The sequence below is a fragment of the Misgurnus anguillicaudatus genome, chromosome 23 (assembly GCF_027580225.2).
Source record: "Misgurnus anguillicaudatus chromosome 23, ASM2758022v2, whole genome shotgun sequence".
Classification (NCBI taxonomy): domain Eukaryota; kingdom Metazoa; phylum Chordata; class Actinopteri; order Cypriniformes; family Cobitidae; genus Misgurnus; species Misgurnus anguillicaudatus.
Window position 1 is genome coordinate 19369533 of NC_073359.2, and position 23328 is coordinate 19392860.

The following is a 23328-nucleotide window of genomic DNA, read 5'->3' on the forward strand; positions in this document are numbered from 1 at the left end:
TGCTGAGATGCGGGCAGAAACCGTTGGATCATTAGGGTGGAATGACAAGTGAAGTTGAGTGTCATCCGCATAGCAGTGGTAGGAAAAGCCATGTATTCGAATCACAGAACCCAAGGATGTCATGTATTTTGAAAAGAGCAGTGGTCCAAGCACGGAGCCTTGAGGCACCCCGGTATTGAGACGTTGGGGTTCGGACACGTCACCTCTCCAGGATACCCTGAATGACCTACCTGAGAGGTACAACTTAAATCATTGAAGCGCTGTGTCAGAGACACCCTTAGCCATGAAGGTCGACAGGAGGATGTGGTGATTGACCATGTCAAAAGCGGCAGATAGATCCAGTAAGATCAGCGCAGATGATTTCAAGACACAGAACGCCGCTTTGGTATAAAGACCAGAATACACACTTGGGAAAATCTGTAAGTTTTGTTTGTTTGTGTGTGTGTGTGTGTGTGTGTGTGTGTGTGTGTGTGTGTGTACCTGGTAATTATCACGTAATTATCACAAATTGTGCCCACAAAGATAGTAATACCAGTAAATTTGTGACCTTGTGGGGACATTTGGAGGTCCCCATGAGGAAACAAGCTTATAAATCACACTGAATATTGTTTTTTGAAAATCTAAGGTACAATAAAGTTTTCTGTGATGGTTGGGGTTAGGGTTTGGGTTAGCCACAAAACATTGAAACCAGAATGTGTGTGTGTGTGTGTGTGTGTGTGTGTGTGTGTGTGTGTGTGTGTGTGTGTGTGTGTGTGTGTGTGTGTGTGTGTGTGTGTGTGTGTGTGTGTGTGTGTGTGTGTGTGTGTGTGTGTGTGTGTGTGTGTGTGTGTGTGTGTGTGTGTGTGTGTGTGTTGTCTTAAGACAACAAATTAGCCCTGACAACTACAATAAAAAATACAAATACACTAAATGAAATAATTGAATGAATCATTCATTCAAATAACTAGGGCGTGATATTTAGCGTATCTGGTGTTTAGTTTAAGTTTAAGCATGCACATGCATTATCTGTGCAAAAGCAACACCAATTCATATGAAAACACTGTACTGTATGTTTATAAACTTCTTGTCGAGTTTTGTGTGAGAGTGAAAGAAATCCGATTGCAATCAGCATCTGCCAGTCCAAACTTTTAAGGTTTTTATCATGGAGCTTTTCAGCAACACCTTTCCTTGTTGGTTTGTTCAACAGGCAAACTTCCTGATTTCAGATCAGTTTATTTAATAGATGCAAAAAGTGTCTTCTTTGTGTGGGAAAACTTGCATGTTGAGAACTCAGGTTGTTTAATTTCATTGTGTTGATGTGGATTAGCAGTGCTGACTACTCTCTCCTTCAGCTGTGCATGCTTTACTTAATGCATTCATTTAAGGGATTAAACATTTATTTTTAATGTTTGGTCAATTGGTGCAAAAAACCAACCACAAACTTTTATTTCAGAAGTTTCATGATATTAAAACTGTCAAAATAATTCAAGAGCACTTCACTAAAGATTCAACGGGATCTCTAGATTAAAGTTGGGTTGTGTTACTGAAAGAGATGTAGTTACAAAAATTCTTGGATAAACTCTAGAGCTAATATTTTTGTTTTATAACATTTAGTTTAAACACTTTACTGCAGTATCAGTTATTAAAATAGTTTGTCATTGGTTGGATAATATTGATAGTTTATGCTGTTTATCTCTAGTTATTTCAATCAGTGGTATAAACTTTCACCAGAAGGTGGCCTGCTGTGATCATTTGTATTACAGCTAGATCATGTACTGTACTGTAGGTTGTAGTTGCAGAAATAATTTTAACAAACTCATGAAGCGATAAAGATTTGCCTTTATTTCAATCATTAAATTGCAGATGAAGAGTTTTCATATATCAAACATGCTGTAATATCAAACATGTTGAATTTACTGTATTCAGGTTTGCCTTCCATGGTTATGATGCTTTAAAGAAATCCATTCATGATTTTATGAATCCATGGAAGGTAGTGAGAGATTTTAGTATACATTGTAAGGTAGCTCGTAAACTCATTCATTATGTAGTAAGACACAATGCCCACTGCTTCGTTTCCACAAATAAGTGGGCCGCCAGAGTCTCCCTGTGAATGAAATTGTGGTTGAGTTAGCCATAAATAAATTAATATAAAATAACAATATAATCATTACATTTTCCATTTAACAGAATAAATGAAAGCTGAAATCAAATGAATACCCGTGCTGGACCGGCGTCTTCCTTAGTGCATAAAGTGTGAGGTGTGGCACAGTTTTCAGAGTCTAAAAGAGTCAAATTCACTTCTCTCAGGACACTTGATGCAGACTTCTCATTGTATTCCTCCCAGCCCCAACCCATGGCCATGCAGTTAGTTAAGATTTTCTCTCTATTAGTTTCTGGCAGGTCAATGATATTCACAGTCTTGTTCAGAGTCGCTGGGATTTTAAGCTGAATGGGAAGACATGTAAAGAAGCTTGAGTAGATGCCTCATACAATTGTAAAAAAAAAATACACATAAAAAAGCATATTTAAAGTGATTAGTTTCTGCAAAAATAAATTCTGTAGAAAGAAGACAAACCTTTAGTAGCATGATGTCATCACCTGCCTTGTTTGCAAAACTTTCATGTGGAAAGGCATCGACCTCTATACCCTCAGGTAAATCATTTGTGTCATTAACACCCAAATACACCATCAGATGTCTAAAGCAAACAAAATAAACCAAATATCAGAGACCTACAGTAAAGATTTACACAATAGTTTAACAATATTTTGGTTGCATCGTGTATTATGTACAAATATACATTCACTTTATTAGCGTACGACTGTATGTTAGTTTAATAATAGTCATTAAATATTTCTTAGATGTCCAAATGCATTGGTTATAAGATTAATTTGATCAATAACACATTTTTAATGACCTTGTTAACCTAATAGCAAAAAAACGTTTTCAATTTTGCAAGCTTTTATAGTTCGTTATAGTGAAGTATTAGAAGCAAAGTTTGTGTTTTGATGTCACTGATAGTAAATTATTTTACTCACTTTGTTTTGCAGTGGGCAGCCGTCATCACAAAATCTTCCCTGATCAAAAATCCACCACATGCTGCACGTCTTTGTTTGTCATAAATGTAGACCATGTATGGGCGGCTGTGTGGAATGGACACCTTACCACCAACGATCCCATGATCCATGCCGACACCTGAAGAGAAAATGTGAATGCATATGCATATAAGAATATTAAATGTGATACTGTTTGTGTGGTGAAAAACAGATTTACTGCAATGTCCTCCTATTGTAGGAACTTTTTAAACTATTTAAACAGTGAGATACTGTCTGGTGTTATTAGTGTAGTCTGATATCAAGTCATTACCTGGGGTGCAGGAGTGCAGCAGTAGCAGTGTAGTTATAAACCAAAAGATGCTCATTGTAGTCACTGTTCAGTCCAGCGATGTGTGAAGCACAGTGAAGTCGTCTTCTGCTTTAATACAGAGTCAATGGACTCAGACCAGGAAGATGAAGCTAGAAATTTAACCATGCACTGAATTCAGATCAGTTTATTTAATTTAACACCTTTGAAAAATGCTGATCATCAGCATTTGCTGATTTATCATGAAGTAACCACACTTTTGGTGATAAGACCAAACATATATGTTTATGTCAGCAATGTCCAATCTGTCTCCTGGAAGATCACTGACCATCCTAATCTGATCCAAACATATCTGCCAGTATGTTTAATCTCATAGATCTTTATTAACTGATTGAATTTAGGTGTTTTTCTGTCCTTATGTGACTGCAATGGAATAAGTCAAGATCTGATGAGATTTGCCACTTGCGTCATTTGCCTTGAAAGTTCATCATGTTGGACAGCCATAAAATTAAAAAAATTTTGCTGTTTTTTTACTTAAAGGAACAGTATGTAAGAAATGTATATCAATTAATCATAAAATGACTCTGATATGTCACTAGACATTAAGAAATAATTTTCATTTCAACTACTTATATCACTGACAACAGTGGTCTGGCCAGGATATTGTCATTTAAAAAGTGGAGTTGCAGCCCTCAACTGATGTTTATGTTGTCATTTTGTGTATTGGCCACCAGTTGGGTGATTGCAGTACCCGTTTTAGCCACAAGTTTTGTTACTGCAATACCAGTTTTGACCAAAATCCTACATACTGTTCCTTTAATTTCTTTTTTCTCTTATAAGAAGGCTCTGATATTGAACAAGTTGATTTTACTGAAGCTTCATCCCCATACAGGATAGAATCAGTGACTTTTAAGCTACTGCATTAACATCTGTCATAATAGGGCTGGGGGAACGGGTTTCGACAGCTGTATCGCTCAGCATCAGACTCTGTTTCCCCATGCTTCTCTTATAAGAAGGCTTTGATATTGAACAAGTTGACTTTATACTGAAGCTTCATCCCCATACAGATTAGAATCAGTGACTTTTAAGCTACTGCATTAACATCTGTCATAATAGGGCTGGGGGAACGGGTTTCGACAGCTGTATCGCTCAGCATCAGAATCTGTTTCCCCATGCTTCTCTTATAAGAAGGCTTTGATATTGAACAAGTTGACTTTATACTGAAGCTTCATCCTCATACAGATTAGAATCAGCGACTTTTAAGCTACTGCATTAACATCTGTCATAATAGGGCTGGGGGAACGGGTTTCGACAGCTGTATCGCTCAGCATCAGAATCTGTTTCCCCATGCTTCTCTTATAAGAAGGCTTTGATATTGAACAAGTTGACTTTATACTGAAGCTTCATCCCCATACAGATTAGAATCAGTGACTTTTAGGCCACTGCATTAACATCTGTCATAATAGGGCTGGGGGAACGGGTTTCGACAGCTGTATCGCTCAGCATCAGACTCTGTTTCCCCATGCTTCTCTTATAAGAAGGCTTTGATATTGAACAAGTTGACTTTATACTGAAGCTTCATCCCCATACAGATTAGAATCAGTGACTTTTAAGCTACTGCATTAACATCTGTCATAATAGGGCTGGGGGAACGGGTTTCGACAGCTGTATCGCTCAGCATCAGACTCTGTTTCCCCATGCTTCTCTTATAAGAAGGCTTTGATATTGAACAAGTTGACTTTATACTGAAGCTTCATCCCCATACAGATTAGAATCAGTGACTTTTAAGCTACTGCATTAACATCTGTCATAATAGGGCTGGGGGAACGGGTTTCGACAGCTGTATCGCTCAGCATCAGACTCTGTTTCCCCATGCTTCTCTTATAAGAAGGCTTTGATATTGAACAAGTTGACTTTAAACTGAAGCTTCATCCCCATACAGATTAGAATCAGTGACTTTTAAGGTACTGCATTAACATCTGTCATAATAGGGCTGGGGGAACGGGTTTCGACAGCTGTATCGCTCAGCATCAGAATCTGTTTCCCCATGCTTCTGTTATAAGAAGGCTCTGATATTGAACAAGTTGACTTTAAACTGAAGCTTCATCCCCATACAGATTAGAATCAGCGACTTTTAGGCCACTGCATTAACATCTGTCATAATAGGGCTGGGGGAACGGGTTTCGACAGCTGTATCGCTCAGCATCAGACTCTGTTTCCCCATGCTTCTGTTATAAGAAGGCTCTGATTTTGAACAAGTTGACTTTATACTGAAGCTTCATCCTCATACAGATTAGAATCAGTGACTTTTAAGCTACTGCATTAACATCTGTCATAATAGGGCTGGGGGAACAGGTTTCGACAGCTGTATCGCTCAGCATCAGACTCTGTTTCCCCATGCTTCTCTTATAAGAAGGCTTTGATATTGAACAAGTTGACTTTATACTGAAGCTTCATCCCCATACAGATTAGAATCAGTGACTTTTAAGGTACTGCATTAACATCTGTCATAATAGGGCTGGGGGAACAGGTTTCGACAGCTGTATCGCTCAGCATCAGACTCTGTTTAATAAATGCTTCTCTTATAAGAAGGCTCTGATATTGAACAGGTTGACTTTGTTCTAAAGCTTCATCCTTGTACAGGTTAGAATCAGTGACTTTTAAGCTACTGCATTAACATCTGTCATAATAGGGCTGGGGGAACGGGTTTCGACAGCTGTATCGCTCAGCATCAGACTCTGTTTCCCCATGCTTCTCTTATAAGAAGGCTTTGATATTGAACAAGTTGACTTTATACTGAAGCTTCATCCCCATACAGATTAGAATCAGTGACTTTTGGGCCACTGCATTGGCATCTGTCGTGGTGGGGCTGGGGGAGCGGGTTTCGGCGGCTGTGTCGCTCGGCATCGGACTCTGTTTCCCCATGCTTCTGTTATAAGAAGGCTCTGATATTGAACAAGTTGACTTTATACTGAAGCTTCATCCTTATACAGATTAGAATCAGTGACTTTTAAGCCACTGCATTAACATCTGTCATAATAGGGCTGGGGGGACGGGTTTCGACGGCTGTGTTGCTCAGCATCAGACTCTCTTTCCCCATGCTTCTCTTATAAGAAGGCTTTGATATTGAACAAGTTGACTTTATACTGAAGCTTCATCCTCATACAGGTTAGAATCAGCGACTTTTAAGGTACTGCATTAACATCTGTCATAATAGGTTGAAAACCACTCTTGCCACTGCAATCTGAATCATCTGCAGGGGTTTGGTTGTGCAGGCTGGAAGTCCAGCCAGTAGCGCATTGCAGTAGTCCAGCCTGGACAGGACAAGAGTTTGGACTAGGACCTGTGTGGCATGCTCATTTAGGAAAGGTCTAATTTTCCTAATATTGTAGAGAATTAATCTACAAGAGCGGGCGGTGCTGGCAACATGAGTTGTGAAGCTAAGCTGATCATCAATTATCACTCCCAGGTTTCTGGCTGTCCTGCATGACGTGATGGTCGAGGAACCTAGCTGAAGGGATAGGTTGTGATGAATCTTTGGTTCAGATGATATGACAAGCAGTCCTGTCTTCGCAAGGTTAAGCTGGAGAAGGTGATCCCTCATCCAGAGTGAGATGTCCCTTAGGCTTGCTGAGATGCGGGCAGAAACAGTGGGGTCATCAGGGTGGAATGAGAAGTGAAATTTAAGCAATTTTGAGCGTGGCATGGTTGTTGGTGCCAGACGGGCCGGTCTGAGTATTTCACAACCTGCTCAGTTACTGGGATTTTCACGCACAACCATTTCTAGGGTTTACAAAGAATGATGTGAAAAGGGAAAAACATCCAGTATGCGGCAGTCCTGTGGGCGAAAATGCCTTGTTGATGCTAGCGGTCAGAGGCGAATGGGCAGACTGATTCAAGCTAATAGAAGATCAACTTTGACTGAAATAACCACTCGTTACAACCGAGGTATGCAGCAAAGCATTTTTGAAGCCACAACACGCACTACCTTGAGGCGGATGGGCTACAACAGCAGAAGACCCCACCGGGTACCACTCATCTCCACTACAAATAGGAATTAAAACTGCAAGCAGCTATGGAAGGGCCCTCGCACTCATGTGCACCACCATCCAATGGCCTTAGTAAAGCATTGAACCAGGGGGATTTAAGTGGGTTAGGTGGATATTCAAAGGAACATTGATGTGCCACACCTTCTGTGTGCAGCAGGTGGCGCTATGATTGTAACAGATTGTTGTTATATTGATGTGTTCAGGCCAGGATCCTTGTCAAACATATGAAGTCTGTAACAGGTCGGACATTGTATGCCTGAGTTACAACAGCTTTCTCATGATGAAACATCAAACTTTGCCAGGCCGCCACTGACACGCCCTTTAACAAAAATTCCAGATCGTCACAATTTATTGTTAAATCCTTAAGTTCAGACTGACCAAATATAATAATGATCTAAATAAAATTTCATCAGCAGTAAATCACAGTGTAAACATAGCATTTCCTGCTGCCAGCAGGTGGCGCTATGACTGTCTATGAATATTGCCATGTTGATGTGTTCAGGCCAGGACACTTATCAAACATGTGAAGCGTGGGTCAGATTGGACATTTAAAGCCTGACTTAGAACAACTTCCTGTTTCATTGCCAAACACAGAAATTTGACAGGCCGCCACAGCCACACTCAAACTAATGGCCGACTTCCTGTGGGGTTTAGAGCTTGGCTCCAAGAGACTCTTTTTGTAGGTCTTGGGGTGATGCAAGATTCTACCACATTTCTGTATGTTACCTGTATGTTTAACGTAGCAGGGGGCTGCTCTCTTGAACTTTTGTAGGTGGCGCTATAGAGCCATTTCTACATGCCCATTTCAAAAGCCTATATCAAATGATAGATAAGATTAGAGTGACCAAATATGATGTTGATATGGTTAAATCTTTAAGAGCAGTAAATCATAGCGTAAAACATGTCATTTCCTGCTGCCTCTAGGTGGCGCTATGACTATAACTGAAAATTAGCATGAAAATGTGTTCAGGCCAAGACCCTTATCAAACATGTGAAGCTTGGGGCAGATCGGACATTGGATGCCTGAGTTAGAACAACTTCCTGTTTTATGGCGAAAACACCAAAATTTTTCACTGACACACCCTCCATTGAAATGTCAAGATCTCCGCAATTTAACATCGCAAAGGCCTTTAGATGAGACTGACCAAATGTGATGATGATCTGTTAAAATCTCTAGGAGGAGTTTATTAAAGTATGAAGCCTAGAAATGCCAAAATTTGCACAGAAATCACAGATAAAATTCAAAATGGCCAACTTCCTGTGGGGTTTAGATCTTGGCTCCAGAAGATTTTTTGTAAGTCTTGGGGTGATAGATGATCCTAACAAATTTTTTATCTGTACATTTATCGTAGTGGGGGGTCTGTTCTCTTGAAATTTTGCAGATGGCGCTATTGAGCCATTTCTGCATGCGCACTTCCGACGTTTAGACCTTCAAAAATGTGATTAATTTCATAGAAAAATACTAAACTGAGCAAAAAAAATAGGGCTTTGCACCCACGATGCAGGCAATTCTGAATTCATAATGAGAACATGGATCCATAATGCCTTGTTACCACTGCGCAGGCTGATGGTGGGGGTGTAATGGTGTGGGGGATGTTTTCTTAGCACACTTTAGGCCCCTTTGTGCCAATTGGGCATCGTTTAAATGCCACAGCCTACCTGAGCATTGTTTCTGACCATGTCCATCCCTTTATGACCACCATGTACCCATCATCTGACGGCTACTTCCAGCAGGATAGAGCACCATGTCATAAAGCTTGAATCATTTCAAATTGGTTTCTTGAACATGACAATGAGTTCACTGTAATAAAATGGCCCCCACAGTCACCAGATCTCAACCCAATAGAGCATCTTTGGGATGTGGTGGAATGGGAGCTTTGTGCCCTGGATGTGCATCCTACAAATCTTCATCAACTGCAAGATGCTATCCTATAAATATGGGCCAAAATTTCTAAAGAATGCTTTCAGCACCTTGTTGAATCAATGACACGTAGAATTAAGGCAGTTCTGAAGGCGAAAGGGTGTCAAACACAGTATTAGTATGGTTTTCCTAATAATCCTTTAGGTGAGTGTATGTGGATTAGCAGTGCTGACTACTTTCTCCTTCAGCTGTGCATGCTTTACTTAATGCATTCATTTAAAAAAATTTAACGTTTCTTTTTAATGTTTGGTCAATTGGTGCAAAAACCAACCACAAAATCGTATTTCAGAAGTTTCATGAGATTTAAACTGTCAAAAGAATTCAAGAGCACTTTACTTAAGATTCAACAGGATCTCTAGATTAAAGTTGGGTTGAGTTACTTAAAGAGTTGTAGTTACAGAAACTCTTGGATAAACTCTGGAACTAATATTATTGTTTTATAACATTTAGTATCAATACTTTACTGCAGTATCAGTTATTAAAATAGTTTGTCATTGGTTGAATAATATTGATAGTTTATGCTGTTTATCTCTAGTTATTTTAAACAGTGATATAAACTTTCACCAGAAGGTGGCCTGCTGTGATCATTTGTATTACATCTAGATCATGTACTGTACTGTAGCTTGTAGTTGCAGAAATCGTTTTAACAGACTCGTGAAGTGATAAAGATTTGCCTTTATTTCAATCTAGTACAGTAAAATGCAAATGAAGAGTTTCATGAATCAGAAATGCTGTAATATCAAACATGTTGAGTTTATCCAGGTTTGCCTTCCATGGTTCATGACTCTTTAAAGAGTTGCATTCATTATTTCATGAATCCATGGAAGGTAGTGAGAGATTTTAGTATACATTGTAAGGTAGCTCATAAACTCATTCGTTATGTAGTAAGACACAATGCCCTGTGGGATATTTCCACAAATAAGTGGCCCGCCAGAGTCTCCCTGTGAATGAAATTGTGGTGAGTTAGACATAAATTAATATACAATAACAATAAAATCATTACATTTTTCCATTTAACAGAATAATCAAATCAATACCCGTGCTGGCCCAGCTTTTTCTTGAGTACATAAAGTGTGAGGTGCGTCACATTTTTTAGAGTCTAAAAGAGTCAAGTTCACTTCTCTCAGGACGCTTGATGGAGTCATCTTATCGTATTCCTCCAAGCCCCAACCCATGGCCATGCAGTTACTTGAGATTTTCTCTCCATTAGTTTCTGGAAGGGCAATGATATTCACAGTCTTGTTCAGAGTTGCTGGGGTTTTAAGCTAAATGGGAAGACATGTAAAGAAGCTTGAGCAGATACCTCATACGATTGCTTAAAAAATAATGAATTCACATAAAAAAATTCATATGAAAATGTATTAGCTGCTGCTGCAATAAATTCTGTAGACAAAGACAAACCTTTAGTAGCATGATATCATCACCTGGCTTGTTCTCAAAACCTTTATGTGGAAAGGCATCGACCTCTATACCCTCAGGTAAATGGTCTGTATCATTAACGCCTAAATACACCATGAGGTGACTAAAACAAACAAGAATAATAACTGAATGTACAAAAAAAGTTCAAGTGTCACCTGTTATTTTTGTTTTGCGATACACACAAAAAATAGCACTAAAAGTGGTTCACTGACTCATAGGGGATTTAAGATTATGTCAACTATAACAATAACTCTATGATCAGAGCCACTTTGAACCAGTACTCAATTGCAGTGCGCAAAAGTAAAGCGAGCCATGTCGTGTCAAGTCAAGTGGAAAAGCGATAAATCTCTAACTTATCAACAAATAGATTTAGTGTTTTATTGTTAAAAGGTCACTTATATCATATCATTATACTCACTCTCTTTTGCAGTGGGCAGCCGTCATCACAAAATCTTCTCTTATCAAAAATCCACCACATGGTGAATGTGTTTGTGTGTCACGAATGTAGACCATGTATGGGCGGCTGTGTGGAATGGACTCCTCACCATTAACGATACCATGATCCATGCCGACACCTAAAGAGAAATTGACAAAGTAATGTGATGTGCGTTTGCATAGGGAAAGACAGATTCACTGCATTTCCTCCTATTCTTAGAACTTATTATTAAACGGTTATGAGAAACTGTCTGCGGTTATTAGTGTAGTCTGATATGAAGTCATTACCTGGGGTGCAGGAGTGCAGCAGTAGCAGTGTAGTTATAAACCAAAAGATGCTCATTGTAGTCACTGTTTAGTCAAGTGATGTGTGAAGCACAGTGAAGTCGTCTTCTGCTTTAAATACAGAGTCAAGGGACTCATACCAAGAAGAAAAAAATAAAATTCCCAATAAGCTGAACTCAGATGTTTATCTATTATATCAGCACTTGAAAGGAAGTGTGCATCATAACCACACTTCAGTAGTATGCACAAAATACAAGCTTGAGTATGTTTTTTCCATATAAAGCACCTAATAATTACTAAAGTTTAAATAAAGCTTTTTATGAGCCTATATGCGTCAGCAGACAAACCATAGGCATCATATAATTTACTCACATAATTCAGATTTTCTGAAAGATTATGTAAATATCTACTTAAATATGCAAGTAAAAAGATACTGATCTTACTACTGGTATTAGCGTGCATCACTCATTGATTGATTAATATACATGATGACTCACATACACGAGCAACACTCTAACTAGTGTTAACCACAGAAGTCAAAAATATAACAAAAGCTCTTCTAAATCTCAAAGATGAATTAACATTAAACATTATCTGAAAAATTCACTCAGTAATGTCTTCCTTCACTGAAAAAAATTATTCATTTAATTTACTCAATTTTTTAAGGTAAGTGGTTGCAATCAATTTATTTAAGCTACATTTAAACAAAAGTTTCTTGTTTTGTTTTGCTTTTCTATTTTTTTTATGTAGCTTAAATAAATTGATTGCAACCACTTACCTTAAAAAATTGAGTAAATTAAATGAATAATTTTTTTCAGTGTTTAGGAATTATTCAAATAAACATATTCAAATCTTAACGAAGTGAGTAGATTTCATCAAAACGGTTAAAAATTATTTTATCATCATTTTAATTCAACTTTAACTCAAATTTTTTTGTAACAAAGCAGTTATGGGGCACTATTGACTCCCAAAGGAAAAATAATACTGTAGAATTGAATAGTGCCCCAGATCTTTTTGGATACAAACATTATTAAATCTATCTTCCTTTGTGTTCACCAAAACAGAGTAATTCCTTTAAGGACATTAAACATTTAGTAAAATTTTGAATTCCTTTTATTTAAGGCAGGGTGCGTGATTTTTAAAAACACTTTGGAAAATAGAGTCTGGCTAAGTATCAAAACACACTTGTAGCCAATCAGCAGTAAGGGGCGTGTCTACTAACCAACGTCGCTGCCTGGGTTGCATATGTGTGGGGTGGGTCTATGAAAAGAAGGTCCAGATTCTATTGGGGCAGGGGCGTGTTTGTTAAGGTGATTTCAAATGTCAACATTGGCTTTCAGAGATCATGCACCCCACCTTTAAGTAAAAGTATTTACTAAAGTTAAAAAGTATTTTTTTTATGTAATTGCGTATGAAATTAAACATAATATGACATGCAGCAAAAACAGTCAAACTGTTTTCAAGGCATGGATTTAGCAAAATGCCTTATATAGCTTACTAGAGGTTTCCAAATTTGGTCCTGTAGGGCGACTGTCATGCAGAGTTTAGCTCCAACACACCAGCCTGGAAGTTTCTGGCAATCCTGAAGAATTGGATCAGATTAAATTTTGCAGGACATTGACCCTTCAGGAACTGTGTTTGACACCCCTGTTTGTTGTCTTCTCTTTATACCAGTGTTTCTCAACCCTGGTCCTCAAGGACCCCCTTCCAGAATGTTTTAGATGTCTCCTTAATTAACACACCTGATTTAAATTATTAGCTTGATAGGGTGACATCTAAAACTTTCTGGAAGGGGGTCCTTGAGGACCAGGGTTGAGAAACACTGCTTTATACAATCAGTTGTATAAACATTCACCACAAGGTGACAGTGGTGATCTATTGTAGCTTGAACATATTTAATACAAATATAGGACCATACAGGACAGAGGTGTCCGAACTCGGCCCTGGAGGGTGCCTCAGCACACCTGTTTAAAAGTTACTAGTCTGATTAGTAAGACCTTCATTAGCTGGTTCAGGTGTGTGACAGTAAATTAGGGTTGGACCTAAGCTCTGAAAGACACTGGCATTTAAGGAGCAAAACTGATGTTGATGTAGGTTGTTGTTGCAGAAATCATTTTAACAGACTTGTGTAATGATAAAGGTTTGCTTTTATTTCAATTAGGTACATAAAAATGCAGAAGAACTTAAATCAGACATGCTTTTATATTAAAATGTTGAGTTATTCCAGCTTTGCCTTCTAAAGATCCTCTCATGGTGTCATGAATCCATTGAAGGTAGTGAGAGATTTTAGTATACATCGTGATGTAGCCTGGAGACTCCGGTAAAACGTAGGACACAATGCCGTGTGGGACATTTCCACAAATTAGTGGACCGCCAGAGTCTCCCTACAAGAGAAATTGTGGTTTAGTAGCCATAAATATACCATTAAAATCCATTAAGAATTTTACCATGAAATATTTTTAACATAAATGAAAGCTTATGAAATACCCGTGCTGGCCCGGCTGTTCCCCGAGTGCATATAAGGTCAGGTGTGGCACAGTTTTGAATAAGAGTGAAGTTCACTTCTCTCAGGATATTTGATGGAGACGTGTGAGTGTTTCCTTGCCAGCCCCAACCCATAGCCATGCAGTTACTTGGGATCGCCTCTCCCCTTGTTTTTGGCAAGCCAATGATTTTCACATTCTTGTTCAGAGTTGCTCTTGTTTTAAGCTAAATAGAAAGACGTAATGTTTTTGCTTGAGTAGATGTCCCATATGATTGTTAAAAAAGTGTGCACATACAAAATGCGTATTAGACGAGACAAACCTTTAGTAGCATGATGTCGTCATAACCTTGCTTGTTTGCAAAATGTGGATGTGGAATGGCATCGACCTCTATACCCTCAGGTAAACGATTTGTATCCTCAACACCCAAATACACCATGAGATGTCTAAACTAAACAAAAATAAACTTGATGTTAAAAGATTGCCATTATTGAAACCCTATAGAAAAGATTTACACAATAATTTGACAATACTTTGGTTGCATTGTGCATATATGTACAAATATACATTCATTTTATTAGCACACGAGTGTATGTTAGTTTAATAATAAATCAATACCACATTTTCAATTACCTTGTTCATTTAATAAAAGCATTTGTTTTCAATTTTGCAACTATGCTTTTATAGTTCGTTATAGTGAAGTATAAGAAGCAAAGTTTGTGTTTTGATGTCACTGATAGTAAATTATTTTACTCACTTTCTGTTACAGTGGGCGGCAGTTATCACAAAATCTTCTCTTATCAAAAATCCACCACATGCTGCTTGTGTTTGTGAGTCACGAATGTAGACCATGTATGGGCGGCTGTGTGGAATGGACACCTTACCATTAACAATCCCATGAACCACATCGACACCTAAAGAGAGAATGAGAATTCATACGCATATTAGTAATATTAAAATATGATAATAAGTACTTAGATCAGATTAAATTTTGCAGGACAGTGACCCTTCAGGAACTGTGTTTGGCACCCCTGTTTGTTGCCTTCTCTTTATACAATCAGTTGTATAAACATTCACCACAAGGTGACATTGGTGATCTATTGTAGCTTGAACATATTTAATACAAATATAGGACCATACAGGACAGAGGTGTCCGAACTCGGCCCTGGAGGATGCCTCAGCACACCTGTTTAAAAGTTACTAGTCTGATTAGTAAGACCTTCATTAGCTGGTTCAGATGTGTGACAGTAAATTGGGGTTGGACCTAAGCTCTGAAAGACACTGCCATTCAAGGAGCAAGACTGATGTTAATGTAGGTTGTTGCTGCAGAAATCATTTTAACAGACTTGTGTAATGATAAAGGTTTGCTTTTATTTCAATTAGGTACATAAAAATGCAGAAGAACTTAAATCAGACATGCTTTTATATTAAAATGTTGAGTTATTCCAGCTTTGCCTTCCAAAGATTCTCCCATGGTGTCATGAATCCATTGAAGGTAGTGAGAGATTTTAGTATACATCGTGATGTAGCCTGGAGACTCCGGTAAAACGTAGGACACAATGCCGTGTGGGACATTTCCACAAATTAGTGGACCGCCAGAGTCTCCCTATAAGAGAAATTGTGGTTTAGTAGCCATAAATATACCATTAAAATCCAATTTTACCATGAAATATTTTTAACATAAATGAAAGCTTATGAAATACCCGATATGGCCCGGCTGTTCCCTGAGTGCATATAAGGTCAGGTGTGGCACAATTTTGAATAAGAGTCAAGTTCACTTCTCTCAGGACATTTGATGGAGACGTGTGAGTGTAATCTTGCCAGCCCCAACCCATGACCATGCAGTTACTTGGGATCGCCTCTCCCCTTGTTTTTGGCAGGCCAATGATTTTCACATTCTTGTTCAGAGTTGCTCTTGTTTTAAGCTAAATAGAAAGACGTAATGTTTTTGCTTGAGTAGATGTCCCATATGATTGTTAAAAAAGTGTGCACATACAAAATGCGTATTAGACGAGACAAACCTTTAGTAGCATGATGTCGTCATAACCTTGCTTGTTTGCAAAATGTGGATGTGGAATGGCATCGACCTCTATACCCTCAGGTAAACGATTTGTGTCATCAACACCCAAATACACCATGAGATGTCTAAAGTAAACAAAAATAAACTTGATGTTAAAAGATTGCCATTATTGAAACCCTATAGAAAAGATTTACACAATAATTTGACAATACTTTGGTTGCATTGTGCATATATGTACAAATATACATTCATTTTATTAGCACACGAGTGTATGTTAGTTTAATAATAAATCAATACCACATTTTCAATTACCTTGTTCATTTAATAAAAGCATTTGTTTTCAATTTTGCAACTATGCTTTTATAGTTCGTTATAGTGAAGTATAAGAAGCAAAGTTTGTGTTTTGATGTCACTGATAGTAAATTATTTTACTCACTTTCTGTTACAGTGGGCGGCAGTTATCACAAAATCTTCTCTTATCAAACATCCACCACATGCTGAATGTGTTTGTGAGTCACGAATGTAGACCATGTATGGGCGGCTGTGTGGAATGGACACCTTACCATTAACAATCCCATGATCCACATCGACACCTAAAGAGAGAATGAGAATTCATACGCATATAAGTAATATTAAAATATGATAATAAGTACTTAGATCAGATAAAATTTTGCAGGACATTGACCCTTCAGGAACTGTGTTTGACACCCCTGTTTGTTGCCTTCTCTTTTTACAATCAGTTGTATAAACATTCACCACAAGGTGACAGTGGTGATCTATTGTAGCTTGAACATATTTATTACAAATATAGGACCATACAGGACAGAGGTGTCCGAACTCGGCCCTGGAGGGCCACTGTCCTGCACAGTTTAGCTCCAACACGCCTCAGCACACCTGTTTAAAAGTTTCTAGTCTGATTAGTAAGACCTTCATTAGCTCGTTCAGGTGTGTGACAGTAAATTGGGGTTGGACCTAAGCTCTGAAAGACACTGGCATTTAAGGAGCATTACTGACGTTGATGTAGGTTGTTGTTGCAGAAATCATTTTAACAGACTTGTGTGATGATAAAGGTTTGCTTTTATTTCAATAAAGTACATAAAAATGCAGAAGAACTTAAATCAGACATGCTTTCATATTAAAATGTGAGTTAATCCAGCTTTGCCTTCCAAAGATTCTCCCATGGTGTCATGAATCCATTGAAGGTAGTGAGAGATTTTAGTATACACCGTAATGTAGCTTGTACACTCTTCTATGAGGTAGGACACAATGCCGTGTGGGACATTTCCACAAATAAGTGGACCGCCAGCGTCTCCCTAGAGAAATTGTGGTTTAGTTAGCCATAAATATACTACTAAAATACAATAATAATTTTACCATGAAATATTTGTAAAGCTTATGAAATACCCGTGATGGCCCGGCTGTTCCCCCAGTGCATATAGTGTGAGGTGTGTCACAGTTTTGAGTAAGAGTCAAGTTTACTTCTCTCAGGACATTTGATGGAGACGTGTGAGTGTATTCTTTCCAGCCCCAACCCATGGCCATGCAGTTACTTGGGATCGCCTCTCCCTTAGTTTTTGGCAGGCCAATGATTTTCACATTCTTGTTCAGAGTTGCTATTGTTTTAAGCTAAATAGAAAGATGTAATGTTTTTGCTTGAGTAGATGTCCCATATGATTGTTAAAAAAGTGTGCACATACAAAATGCATATTAGACGAGACAAACCATTAGTAGCATGATGTCATTATGACCTTGCTTGTTTACAAAATCTGGATGTGGAATGGCTAAGACTGGTATACCCTCAGGTAAATCTTCTGTGTCATCAACACCCAAATACACCATGAGATTACTAAAGCAAACAAAAATAAACTTGATGTTAAAAGATTGCCATTATTGAAACCCTATAGAAAAGATTTACACAATAATTTGACAATACTTTGGTTGCATCGTGCATATATGTACAAATATACATTCATTTTATTAGCGCACGAGTGTATGTTAGTTTAATAATAGATCAATATCACATTTTCAATTACCTTGTTCATCTAATAAAAGCATTTGTTTTCAATTATGCAACTAAGCTTTTATAGTTCGTCATAGTGAAGTATAAGAAGCAACGTTTGGGTTTTGATTTCACTGATAGTAAATTATTTTACTCACTTTCGGTTACAGCTGGCAGCTGTTATCACAAAATCTTCTCTTATCAAAAATCCACCACATGTTGTATGTGTGTATTTGTTACGAATGTAGACCATGTATGGATGGCTGTGTGGTATGGACACCTTACCATTAACAATCCCATGAACCACATCGACACCTAAAGAGAGAATGAGAATTCATACGCATATAAGTAATATTAAAATATGATAATAAGTCCTTTTGCGTGGTGAAAATAGATTGTAAGAAACAGTTATGACAACTCTACTGTTATTAGTGTAGTCTGATATGAAGTCATTACCTGGGGTGCAGGAGTGCAGCAGTAGCAGTGTAGTTATAAACCAAAAGATGCTCATTGTAGTCACTGTTCAGTCAAGTGATGTGTGAAGCACAGTGAAGTCTTCTTCTGCTTTAAATACTGGGTCAGGGGACTCATACCAGGAAGAAAAAAACTAGAAATGTCCCCCTACGCGATCGGTTTATCTAAATTAACATCACTTAAACAGGAACTTCTTAATAGAAAGTGCTGGTCATCAGCTTTTATTGTTGCTTTTTTTATTGTCATTGTTGTTAATCAAGTAACCACATTTTGATGATAAGATCAAAAGTAGGGGAGAGGAGGGCCGAAAGTACAATTTTTCAGAAAAACTTAATTTTAAAAGATCATGTTTTAGACAGCGATATGTTTTTGCTGGTCAATAACTCACAAGTGTGGTCTATCAATACCAGGTGGAATTAAAAAAATTGTAAAACAACTTCCGTATAATTTAAATTTCAACATAAGTAGTGATGTCACCTGTTATTTTTGTTTTGTAATAAACACAAAAAATAGCACTAAAAGTGGTTCACTGACTCATAATCATAGGTGATTTTAGATTATGTCAGTGCGCAAAAGTAAAGTGAGCTATGTCGTGTCTAGTCTATGCCTAAGTGGAAAAGCGATAAATCTCTAACTTATCAACAAATAGATTTTGTGTTTTATTGTCAAAAGGTCACTTATATCATATCGTTTTACTCACTCTCTTTTGCAGTGGGCAGCCGTCATCACGAAATCTTCTCTTATCAAAAATCCACCACGTGGTGAATGTGTTTGTGTGTCTTGAAAGGAGGTGCATCATAACCACACTTCAGTAGTAGGCCCAAAATACAAGCTTGAGTATGTTTTTTTTCCATATAAAGCACCTAATAATTACTAAAGTTTAAATAAAGCTTTTTATGAGCCTATATGCGTCAGCAGGCAAACCGTAGGCATCATCATATCATGCACTTACATTATTCTGATTTTCTGAAAGATTATGTAAATATCTACTTAAAACAAAAGTTTGGTAGTACACATTCATTTTTGAGTACTTTATTTATAAAAGACTTATTTTAATAAATCATGTAAAATTACCTGTAATATAAAATTAATTAAGCCTACACTATACAGTCTACAAAATAGTATTCGGTATATATCTAGTCAATTAAATAATGGCAACAAATTACAAGCAGGTAAGTTGGAATTAACTTCTTTTTAGCACATTCTTACACTAAACAAATATGACACGCAAGTAAAAAGATAGTGATCTTACTACTGGTATTAGTGTAGTGACTGCATCGCTCATTGATTGATTAATACACATGATGACTCAAACACGAGCAACATTCTAACTAGTGTTAACCACAGAAGTCAAAAATATAACAAAAGTTCTTCTAAATCTCAAAGATGAATTAACATTAAACATTATCTGAAAAATTCACTCAGTAATGTCTTCCTTCACTGAAAAAAAATGATTCATTCAATTTACTCAATTTTTTTAAGGTAAGTGGTTGCAATCAATTTATTTAAGCTACATTTAAACAAAAGTTTCTTGTTTTGTTTTGCTTTTCTATTTTTTTTATGTAGCTTAAATAAATTGATTGCAACCACTTACCTTAAAAAATTGAGTAAATTAAATGAATAATTTTTAATCAGTGTTTAGGAATTATTCAAATAAACATATTCAAATCTTAATGAAGTGAGTAGATTTCATCAAAACGGTTAGAAATTATTTTATCATCATTTTAATTCAACTTTTGGTTTAAAAAATACATTGTTTGTTAAAAAAATGTTTGTAACAAAGCAGTTATGGGGCACTATTGACTCCCATAGGAAAAATTAACACTAAGTGAATAGTGCCCCAGATCTGTTTGGATACAAACATTATTAAATCTAAATAAATCTAACAAAGTAATTTGTAGAGGTTTGGAATGACTCGAGATTGAGCAAATGATGACAGAATTTTCATTTTTGGGTGAACTATCCCTTAAAGGACATTAAACATTTAATACATTTGTAATTACTTTTACTAAAAGGTGGGGTGCATGATTTTTTTAAAAACCCTTTGGAAAATAGAGTCTGGCTAAGTATCAAAACACACTTGTAGCCAATCAGCAGTAAGGGGCGTGTCTACTAACCAACGTCGCTGCCTGGGTTGCATATGTGTGGGGTGGGTCTATGAAAAGAAGGTCCAGATTAGGGGCTTTGTTTAGGTGATTTCAAATGTCAACATTGGCTTTCAGAGATCATGCACCCCGCCTTTAAGTAAAAGTATTACTAAAGTTAAAAAGTATTTTTATGTAATTATGTATGAAATGAAACATATTATGACATGCAGTTATAACATTCGAAATGTTTTTAAGGCATGGATTCAGCAAAGTGCCTTATATAGCTTACTAGGGGGTTTCCAAATTTGGTCCTGTAGGGCGAACGTCATGCAGAGTTTAGCTCCAACACACCAGCCTGGAAGTTTCTGGCAATCCTGAAGAACTTAGATCAGATTAAATTTTGCAGGACAGTGACCCTTCAGGAACTGTGTTTGAGACCCCTGTTTGTTGTCTTCTCTTTATACCAGTGTTTGTCAACCCTGGTCCTCAAGGACCCCCTTCCAGAATGTTTTAGATGTCTCCTTAATTAACACACCTGATTTAAATTATTAGCTTGATAGGGTGACATCTAAAACTTTCTGGAAGGGGGTCCTTGAGGACCAGGGTTGAGAAACACTGCTTTATACAATCAGTTGTATAAACATTCACCACAAGGTGACAGTGGTGATCTATTGTAGCTTGAACATATTTAATACAAATATAGGACCATACAGGACAGAGGTGTCCGAACTCGGCCCTGGTTCAGGTGTGTGACAATACATTGGGGTTGGACCTAAGCTCTGAAAGACACTGGCATTTAAGGAGCAAGACTGACGTTGATGTAGGTTGTTGTTGCAGAAATCATTTTAACAGACTTGTGTAATGATAAATTTTTGCTTTTATTTCAATCAGGTACATAAAAATGCAGAAGAACTTAAATCAGACATGCTTTCATATTATAACGTTGAGTTGATCCAGCTTTGCCTTCCATGCTTTATGTTGCTTTAAAAAGATGGTTTCATGGTGTCATGAATCCATTGAAGGTAGTGAGAGATTTTAGTATACATCGTAATGTAGCCTGAAGACTCCGGTAAAAGGTAGGATACAATGCCGTGTGGGACCTTTCCACAAATAAGTGGACTGCCAGAGTCTCCCTATAAGAGAAATTGTGGTTTAGTTAGCCATAAATATACTACTAAAATACAATAATAATTTTACCATGAAATATTTGTAAAAATTATGAAATACCCGTGCTGGCCCGGCTGTTCCCCGAGTGCATATAAGGTCAGGTGTGGCACAGTTTTGAATAAGAGTCAAGTTCACTTCTCTCAGGACATTTGATGGAGACATGTGAGTGTATTCTTTCCAGCCCCAACCCATAGCCATACAGTTACTTGGAAATGCCTCTCCCTTAGTTTTTGGCAGGCCAATGATTTTCACATTCTTGTTCAGAGTTGCTATTGTTTTAAGCTAAATAGAAAGATGTAATGTTTTTGGGTGAGTAGATGTCCCATATGATTGTTAAAAAAAGTGTGCACATACAAAATGCATATTAGACAAACCTTTAGTAGCATGATGTCGTCATAACCTTGCTTGTTTACAAAATCTGGATGTGGAATGGCTAAGACTGGTATACCCTCAGGTAAACGATTTGTGTCATCAACACCCAAATACACCATGAGATGTCTAAAGTAAACAAAAAATAAACTTGATGTTAAAAGATTGCCATTATTTAAACCCTATAGAAAAGATTTACACAATAATTTGGTTGCATCGTGCATATATGTAAAAATATACATTAATTTTATTAGCGCACGAGTGTATGTTAGTTTAATAATAGATCAATACCACATTTTCAATGACCTTGTTCTTCAAATAGAAACATTTGTTTTTCAATTTTGCAACTAAGCTTTTATAGTTTGTTATAGTGATGTATAAGAAGCAAAGTTTGTGTTTTGATGTCACTAATAGTATATTATTTTACTCACTTTCCGTTACAGTGGGCGGCAGTTATCACAAAATCTTCTCTTATCAAAAATCCACCACATGCTGCTTGTGTTTGTGAGTCACGAATGTAGACCATGTATGGGTGGCTGTGTGGAACGGACACCTTACCATTAACAATCCCATGATCCATGCCGACACCTAAAGAGAGAATGTGAATGTAAACACATATAAGTAATATTAAAATATGATAAAAAGTCCATTCGCGTGGTGAAAATAGATTGTAAGAAACTATTTAAACAGTTATGACAACTCTACTGTTATTAGTGTAGTCTGATATGAAGTCATTACCTGGGGTGCAGGAGTGCAGCAGTAGCAGTGTAGTTATAAACCAAAAGATGCTCATTGTAGTCACTGTTCAGTCAAGTGATGTGTGAGCACAGTGAAGTCGTCTTCTGATTTAAATACTGGGTCAGGGGACTCATACCAGGAAGAAAAAAACTAGAAATGTCCCCCTACGCGATCGGTTTATCTAATTTAACATCACTTAAACAGGAACTTCTTAATAGAAAGTGCTGGTCATCAGCTTTTTTTGTTGCTTTTTTTATTTTCATTGTTGTTAATCAAGTAAGCACATTTTGATGATAAGATCAAAAGTAGGGGAGAGCAAGGCCAAAAGTACCATTTTTCAGAAAAACTTAATTTTAAAAGATCATGTTTTAGACAGCGATATATTTTTGCTGTGGTCAATAACTCACAAGTGTGGTCTATCAATACCAGGTGGAATTTTTAAAATTGTAAAACAACTTAAGTATAATTTATATTTAAACATACGTAGTGAGTTGTTACTTTCGACGCCACCTGCAGGGATGAAAGTAACATACAGGTGAGTC

At 37.3% G+C, this 23328-nt stretch overlaps 3 protein-coding genes across 3 annotated transcripts; all 3 read right to left on the minus strand.

The window, feature by feature from the left end:
* Positions 1-1798: 1798 nt before the first annotated feature.
* Positions 1799-21003, minus strand: LOC129454120 (uncharacterized). Its single transcript, XM_073861749.1, has 10 exons — positions 20802-21003; positions 16389-16545; positions 15954-16077; positions 15636-15857; positions 15388-15538; positions 14817-14846; positions 3016-3172; positions 2555-2675; positions 2197-2424; positions 1799-2083 (listed from the first exon to the last, which is right to left on the minus strand). Exons 1-10 carry the CDS (start codon positions 20839-20841, stop codon positions 1931-1933), a joined length of 1383 nt encoding a protein of 460 aa, XP_073717850.1. The 5' UTR covers positions 20842-21003; the 3' UTR covers positions 1799-1930.
* On the minus strand, positions 9962-11340 carry LOC129452702 (granzyme G-like). The gene is made up of 4 exons (XM_055216706.2): positions 11148-11340; positions 10712-10832; positions 10348-10575; positions 9962-10251 (listed from the first exon to the last, which is right to left on the minus strand). The coding sequence occupies exons 1-4, from the start codon at positions 11294-11296 to the stop codon at positions 10099-10101; spliced, it is 651 nt and encodes a 216-aa protein (XP_055072681.2). The 5' UTR covers positions 11297-11340; the 3' UTR covers positions 9962-10098.
* Positions 21004-21368: 365 nt separating the features above from the next.
* On the minus strand, positions 21369-22905 carry LOC129452730 (granzyme B(G,H)-like). Its single transcript, XM_055216751.2, has 5 exons — positions 22787-22905; positions 22480-22636; positions 22054-22177; positions 21740-21961; positions 21369-21645 (listed from the first exon to the last, which is right to left on the minus strand). Exons 1-5 carry the CDS (start codon positions 22839-22841, stop codon positions 21496-21498), a joined length of 708 nt encoding a protein of 235 aa, XP_055072726.2. The 5' UTR covers positions 22842-22905; the 3' UTR covers positions 21369-21495.
* Between the last annotated feature and the right edge of the window lie 423 nt (positions 22906-23328).

Excerpts from the sequence above, each read along its gene's own strand:
- LOC129452702 (XM_055216706.2), bottom strand. The coding sequence starts at position 11,296 with ATGGATCATGGTATCGTTAATGGTGAGGAGTCCATTCCACACAGCCGC. Across the intron at positions 10,576-10,711 it reads ATGATATCATGCTACTAAAG|CTTAAAACCCCAGCAACTCT; the intron begins GTTTGTCTTTGT and ends CTTCCCATTTAG. Across the intron at positions 10,252-10,347 it reads AAAAAGCTGGGCCAGCACGG|GGAGACTCTGGCGGGCCACT; the intron begins GTATTGATTTGA and ends TTTCATTCACAG.
- LOC129454120 (XM_073861749.1), bottom strand. The coding sequence starts at position 20,841 with ATGACGTTCGCCCTACAGGACCAAATTTGGAAACCCCCTA. Across the intron at positions 15,858-15,953 it reads ACGACATCATGCTACTAAAG|CTTAAAACAAGAGCAACTCT; the intron begins GTTTGTCTCGTC and ends CTTTCTATTTAG. Across the intron at positions 2,425-2,554 it reads ATGACATCATGCTACTAAAG|CTTAAAATCCCAGCGACTCT; the intron begins GTTTGTCTTCTT and ends CTTCCCATTCAG.
- LOC129452730 (XM_055216751.2), bottom strand. The coding sequence starts at position 22,841 with ATGAGCATCTTTTGGTTTATAACTACACTGCTACTGCTGCACTCCTGC. Across the intron at positions 22,178-22,479 it reads GCCGCCCACTGTAACGGAAA|ACATCTCATGGTGTATTTGG; the intron begins GTGAGTAAAATA and ends TGTTTACTTTAG. Across the intron at positions 21,646-21,739 it reads GAACAGCCGGGCCAGCACGG|GGAGACTCTGGCAGTCCACT; the intron begins GTATTTCATAAT and ends TTTCTCTTATAG.